Genomic DNA, 6,463 nt, shown 5'->3' with positions numbered 1-6,463 from the left:
ATGAGACTGACTGTGGGACTGTGCATGGGGATGGAGAGTGGGAGACTGAGCGTGGGGACTGAGCATGGAGACACAGTGTGGGGCACTGAGCCTGGGGGCCGAGTATGGGGGACTGAGTGTGGGGACGGAGCATGGGGGCCGAGTGTGGGGGGGATTGAGTGTGGGACTGAGTGTGGGACTGTGTATGGGGATGGAGAGTGGGGGACTGAGCGTGGGGACTGAGCATGGGGATGGAGCATGGGGACTGAGTATGGGGGACTGAGTGTGGGGACGGAGCATGGGGAACTGAGCGTGGGGGCCGAGTGGTGGGGGGACTGAGTGTGTGACTGAGTGTGGGACTGTGCATGGGGATGGAGAGTGGGGGACTGAGTGTGGGGACTGAGCATGGGGACAGAGCACGGGGACCGAGTGTGGGGGCCCAGCGTGGGGGACTGAGTGTGGGGACTAAGAATGGGGGCCGAGCATGGGGGCTGAACGTGGGGGATGGAGTGCAAGGACCGAGGGTGGGGACTGAGCATGGGGGCCTGAGCATGGGGTCCGACCATGGGGTTTGAGGGTTGGGACCGCGGGTGAGGACTGAGCGTGGGCTCATGCTGACCGCCCTCCCACTGGTTGCACAAGACACGAGCAGGCGGCCGCGGCCAGGAGCTTTGCTGTCCAGGCTGGGCCACTGGCACCACCTTCCTGGCACCAGGCAGCAGGGCTGCATCCCTCGGATTCTCAGAAGCTGCACTGGGGCGGGTGCGGGCAGGTGGGGGCGGGGGTCCCGTGAAGCTGGGCCCACAGCCGCAAATCCTTCCTTGTCCGGCACTTTCCTGCCTCAGCCCCTCCCCAAGAGCAAACACACGTGGCTGCTCAGGGGAGAGGACGGAGCCGTGCGTGGCCCAGGAGCCGGGCGCAGAGCCAAGGGTTCTCACTATATAAGCCCCAGGCCCCCAGGGAGCGAGCACCAGGGCCGCTGCTTCCCGGCCACCAGCCCACCGCCCTGCCAGCCCCCAGGATGGGTGCCCCGAGTGGGTGCCTGGCGCTGGCCTGGGCCCTTGCTGCCCTGCTCTTGGTGCAAAAGTCAGGTGAGGATGGAGAGCCTGGCGCTTCCCTTGCAGGCCCTTGCGGAGGGGCAGGCAGGCCCTCACCCCGTATGTGGGGCCACCGGTTCTCAGCCTGCACCCAGGAGGAGCTGGGTCCCTCCAGGAGAACTGCTGACAGGGTCTTGGGGTGGGGGCTTGGGGAGGCCGGGGCTGGGTGCCACTCTGGTCCATGGGACGGTGACAGGCTTCAGCGCAGCCCCCAAAGGAGCCCCTCAGATCAGGGCTGGAGCAGCTGGCGGGTGACACGCAGCTGCAGAGGAGCTGCCTCTGAGCCCCGACCTGGCCCTCCTGCTTCCCCTTGTCAGTCCCAGGCCTCTGGCACTTAGTGTCCAGGGGAAGTACCAGGAGCCCTAATGGGTACTGTCAACAGGAAAGACACGGCCTCAGGGGCTGCCTGGGTGACACCCAGCAGGGCTGGCCTGGAGCCCTGGCCACTGCAGGCTGCCTCGCCCAGCCCCGGCCCCGAGCTCTGCTTCCACCAGGCCGCCCTGTGGTGCCTCGTCCGGGCTTAGGGGTCCGGGCAGGTGGTCGCTGGCCCACAGCTCTCTCCATGGAGGGGGTGATGGTGGTGAGGACGGTCATCTCCCAGAGCCCCTGGCCGGGGCTGAGCGGTGCTGAGTACCCCAGCCTGCCGCACTGGTCGGGGGGCTGTGTGCTGGTTGGCACAGCAGGGCACCCACCCACTCAGCCAGGCTCTCCCAGGCTTTCCTGGGCCGCGCGGGCCTCAGGCCATGTGCCTGAGCCATGGGTCTCACCAGCGAGCCCTCATCCTCCACCTGCTTCCCTTGGGGGGCAAGTCCCTTGAGGGGTGGGCAAAGGCGGTCTGAGATGGGTCCTACATCAGGGGGGTTGCCCTCAGACCACTGTGTGATGGGATGGTCGGTGGCGAGCATTTCTCTGGCCAGGTGCTGGCGGACCAGGCCTCGCTGCCCTAGCGACCCTGCCGGGACAGGGCTCCGGGTTGAGCCAATCCTTGTGGGAACCAACCCCAGATCGGGGGTGTGCGTGTGCGGTGCAGCCCGCCTCCTGGTGACACCCTCTAGTTTCTGCCTGTGGGGTGCGGCCAGGCTGGGGTCAGGGGTGCACAGAGGGAGTGGCTGTGCCTGTGGGAAACCCATTCATCCAGGGCCCTCGAAAGGAAAGATCAATGCCGCGCCAGTCCCTGAGGTTTCCAGGTGTCCGAAGTCCCTGCTGGGAAAGTCTAGCAGGAAGCAGAGGCTGGTGCCGTGGCCTTGCTGCGCCCCTCGCCGAGCTGGCCACACCAGGGACCTGGGGGCCCCTCCTCCCACTCCCCAGGAAGCTCAGTCTTGGACTGAGTTTGGAGACTCCGGGCATACGGGTTCTGGGGTGTCACAGTGAGAGCTCAGCCGAGGGGCCTTGGGAGGGCTTCCTCTGACGCCCACCACGGCAACGAGGGGTCGTGGGGGCCTGGCCATTGGGGAAGCACCTGGCCTTGGCCCCTGTCAGGCTGGAGGTGGTGGGCACTCAGGCCACAGGGCAGCCACCCCAGGACTCGGGGCAATGGGGCCCCCATGCCTCCCACCACCATGACTGTCAGTTCCAAGGCGACTGGCTCTGGTCTTGGGTTTCTGCTAAGTCATGCCCAGAAGCCTCCCCGACTGCGTATGTCCTTGTCCCCAACAAAGCCAGTCTTTGTCCTTCGCCAAGGGACGCCCAGGATGGGGCCGATCCCTCTTTGGGGGTGGCCAGGGTCAACGGGGCCAACGCCTTTTCCTGATTCCATTTTTGTGGCCCGAGCCAGCAGCAGCAGCTGCCCCCTCCCAGCGAGACGAGGCACCCCCCACTCCGCTGAACTTGTGGACGGGGAGAACAGGGGTTAGCGCAAGGTCCCTGTGGAGGCCTCCCACCCCGTGGAGCCCTGGGGAGGCCAGATCCTGCTCGTGTGGACGCTACCCTGAAGCCTGCCAGGAAGGGATGGCGGATGTGCAGCTTCTGACTCCTGTCTCCCTTCCCCACAGAGACCCAGGGCGGTGTGCAGCCCAGCTGGGCAAGCACGGAGGCTGCTGCGAACAGTCCATGGGTGGATGCTGGTAGGGGGCCCAGGCCCTGGGTGGTGGGGCACCCCTCGGGGGCTGGACCACTTCCTACATCAGCTGCCTGTCACACAGAGATCCTTCCCAATCCCACAGCTGCCCGCAAGACGAGATGGCGGGGTGGGGGGGGCAGGGGGGGGACACGGCCCAAAGAAAGCAAAGGAACGGAGTAGAGAAGCTGAAACACTCATAGACACTCACACGCACATGCACACGTGGTCACACACTCATACAGGCATGCACACGTGAGCTCACTCACACACAGTGCCTGTGCACACACGCACATGCACACTTAGGGCAGAGGAGCCCTGGGCAGAAGGGTCTTGGGCAGACGGGGACGGGGACAGCCCTGGTCCTGGGGCTCCCTGGTCTGGGTCAGGACGGCCAGTGAGGAGGACAGGGGTCCCAACCTGGCAGCATTTCTCATGTGACCCACCCTCACTCTGCAGCTTGGAGTGTGACCGTCATCCCACCCATCACCATCTTGCCCACCATGAGCTGTGAGTGGACGCTGCCCACTGCTGATGGGGTGGGGTCTCGCAGACCCCAGGGGGTGAAGCTGGCATAGTGTGGGCAGCTGGATGGCCTTGGTCATGGCTGGGAGTCTTCCCTATGGACGGGTCTCCTGGGGGTGGCCCTGGATGCTGGGGCAGGGGCAGGGCTCTCAGGGAGCATCAGGGCGGCTAGGGGCAGCAAGGCAGGGAGTGGCTGTCCTCCTGGCTCCCCGCCCCAAATCCAAGGTCGGCTGCCCATGGGTGGCTGGGCGAGGCTGGTGGCATGCACCCAGGCCCCAGCGTGCTCTCCCCGCAGTCCTGAACCCTGCGCACAACGGGCGGGTGTGCAGCACATGGGGCGACTTCCACTACAAGACCTTCGACGGGGACGTCTTCCGCTTCCCGGGCCTGTGCAATTATGTCTTCTCCGCGCACTGCGGGGCTGCCTACGAGGACTTCAACATCCAGCTCCGCCGCGGCTTGGCCGGCTCCAGGCCCATCATCACCCACGTCGTCCTCAAGACCCAGGGGCTGGTGCTGGAAGCCTCCAACGGCTCCGTCCTCATCAACGGGCAGAGGTGAGCCTGGCCCGGGCTGGGAGGAGCCGGGACCCTGGGGTGGGGTCAGGGCTCAGAGCCGGTGGGGAGGGCCCTGGGCCCTGCTGGACACCTTGGCCATGGGACAACCAGAATATTCCACTCCAGGGAGGAGCTGCCCTACAGCCGTGCTGGCCTCCTGGTGGAGCAGAGCAGCATCTACCTCAAGGTCACTGTCCGGCTGGGGCTGACCTTCCTGTGGAACAGAGAGGACAGCGCCCTGGTGAGGATGCTCTGCCCCCATGCTCCCCTGGCCGGGTCGGGGGCAGAGTCTGCAGGGGCCCAGGCTCTGCAGGCTGGGAGAGGCTGAAGCTGCCCCTCTCTGCCCCCAGCTGGAGCTGGACCCCAAGTACGCCAACCAGACGTGTGGACTGTGTGGGGACTTCAACGGGCTCCCGGCTGTCAACGAGTTCTACTCTCATAGTGAGTGACACTTGGGGTCAGGGTGGGGTCAGGGTGCCATCCCAGGGGATGCTGGGGGTGGCCTTGCCCAGGTCAGGGTGGGGACGCCCCAGGGCATGGGCAGGGGTCCCCCGGCAACCATCCCTGCCCTGCTCCCAGGGGCCCTCAGCACACCCCGCACCAAACATATCTCCACAGATGCCAGGCTGACCCCTCTACAGTTTGGGAATCTGCAGAAGCTGGATGGGCCCACAGAGCAATGCCAGGACCCCCTGCCTTCCCCAGCCAACAACTGCACAGATAGGGTGAGCGCCTCTCAGGGCCCAGGTTGCCCATGGTTCCTGCTCCCCCCAGGGCATGGGGACAGCCAGGAGGGCGGACTCAGGCTTCCTGTGGTGGGTTCTGGGGTGTCCAGGTGACAGAGGGGCTCCCTGCCCTCAGCTGGCAAAGGACACAGCCTCCGCTCTGGAGACATACCCTCTGTACGGACTCACTTTCGCCTGCTGGACACATGTGCCCTAAGTATGTGGGCAGTGCATGTATAAGCACGTGCACCCCTCTGCATGTGCAAATTCACATCCACACACATACAGTTCTGCCTGCGGTGGGACCTACAGGGGAGCTGGGAGGACCCCACTTTGAGAAGTGGCCTGGAGGCATCAGCAGAACCTGACCCTGAGCCTGAAATGAGGATGTGGTGCTGCAGCCCACCCCCAGCTGGCTGGGGCCAGGGTGGGAAGAGGGTGTGGGAGGCCGGCTCTGGCTCTACTGGGGCTGCCTGAGGGGTGGGTGCTGCTGTCCTGGGTGCTGGTGCCATGGGCAGGTGCCTCCTGGAGCCCGGAGCAGGTGGGTGGTGTCCACACTCAGGGCTCCCTCCCCAGAGCCCCGCAGAGCTCTGCACCCAAGGGTGGTGAGTCCACGGTGGTGGGAGGACGGGAGGGTGGACGGCTGGCTGGGCAGGTGGATGGACAACAGACGATGGAGGGATATGTAAGTGGAGGGACAGATGGAAGGATCAACAGGACCTCTCAGGGAGGCAGGGGCCCGGCCTGGAGACGCCCCCACAGGCACCGAGCCCCTGTGCTCCCCAGGAGGGCATCTGCCGTGGCACCCTGCTTGGCCGGGCCTTTGCCGAGTGCAACGCGCTGGTGGATCCCACCGAGTACGTGGCCGCCTGCACCCAGGACCTCTGCCGCTGCCCTACCTGCCCGTGTGCCACCTTCGCGGAGTATTCCCGCCAGTGCGCCCACGCGGGGGGACGGCCCCAGAACTGGAGGGGCCCCGACCTCTGCCGTGAGTGCCCCATGCCAGCACTGGCTCCTGGGGTGGGGGGGGACAGCTGGCTGGGGACCAGGGACAAGTAGAGTCATTCCAGAGGGTGGGCAGGAGAAGACCTCGGGGACCTGGGAAGCCCTGAGGAAGACCTGGCCTGGGTGCAGTGGGCTGAGCTCCCCCAGCAGCCGGGCGGGCACAGGGGGCTGTCCAAGAGGGAGGAGGGCTGCTCCCCAGGCTTCCTTGCCCGCCGCCTCCTGCAGATGGCAGCTGGGGGCTGGCACGGCGGGGGGCCAAGCCTCCCAACATGAGGGGCTCCCTTGGGGATCCTGGATGGCATGTGAAAGGTCAAGGGTGGGGGGGGGCTGCCTGTATGCCCCGTGCTTGGGCAGCTTCTTGGGGCCCACGTGCTGCCTCCTCCCTGCAGCCCAGACCTGCCCCCTCAACATGCAGCACCAGGAGTGCGGCTCGCCCTGCGCCGACACCTGCTCCAACCCCGAGCGCTCCCAGCTCTGCGAGGACCACTGTGTGGACGGCTGCTTCTGCCCCCCAGGCAG

At 66.2% G+C, this 6,463-nt stretch overlaps 1 protein-coding gene across 1 annotated transcript in view; it reads left to right on the top strand.

Annotated features, from left to right (window-relative positions):
- The first annotated feature begins 1,000 nt into the window (after positions 1 to 1,000).
- Positions 1,001 to 6,463, top strand: part of MUC5B (mucin 5B, oligomeric mucus/gel-forming) — a 31,070-nt gene continuing 25,607 nt past the window's right edge. Inside the window, exons 1-9 of the mRNA XM_026003918.2 lie at positions 1,001 to 1,070; positions 3,068 to 3,139; positions 3,592 to 3,642; positions 3,953 to 4,214; positions 4,341 to 4,455; positions 4,565 to 4,655; positions 4,833 to 4,939; positions 5,726 to 5,927; positions 6,334 to 6,459. Of these exons, the coding sequence (XP_025859703.2) occupies positions 1,001 to 1,070; positions 3,068 to 3,139; positions 3,592 to 3,642; positions 3,953 to 4,214; positions 4,341 to 4,455; positions 4,565 to 4,655; positions 4,833 to 4,939; positions 5,726 to 5,927; positions 6,334 to 6,459 (1,096 nt within the window). The remainder of the gene's footprint in view (positions 1,071 to 3,067; positions 3,140 to 3,591; positions 3,643 to 3,952; positions 4,215 to 4,340; positions 4,456 to 4,564; positions 4,656 to 4,832; positions 4,940 to 5,725; positions 5,928 to 6,333; positions 6,460 to 6,463) is intronic.

This window comes from Vulpes vulpes, chromosome 5 (genome assembly GCF_048418805.1).
Source record: "Vulpes vulpes isolate BD-2025 chromosome 5, VulVul3, whole genome shotgun sequence".
NCBI classification, from domain to species: Eukaryota; Metazoa; Chordata; class Mammalia; order Carnivora; family Canidae; genus Vulpes; species Vulpes vulpes.
Note: the sequence above shows the minus strand (reverse complement) of the source record. Positions and strands in the feature narration are given on the sequence as shown.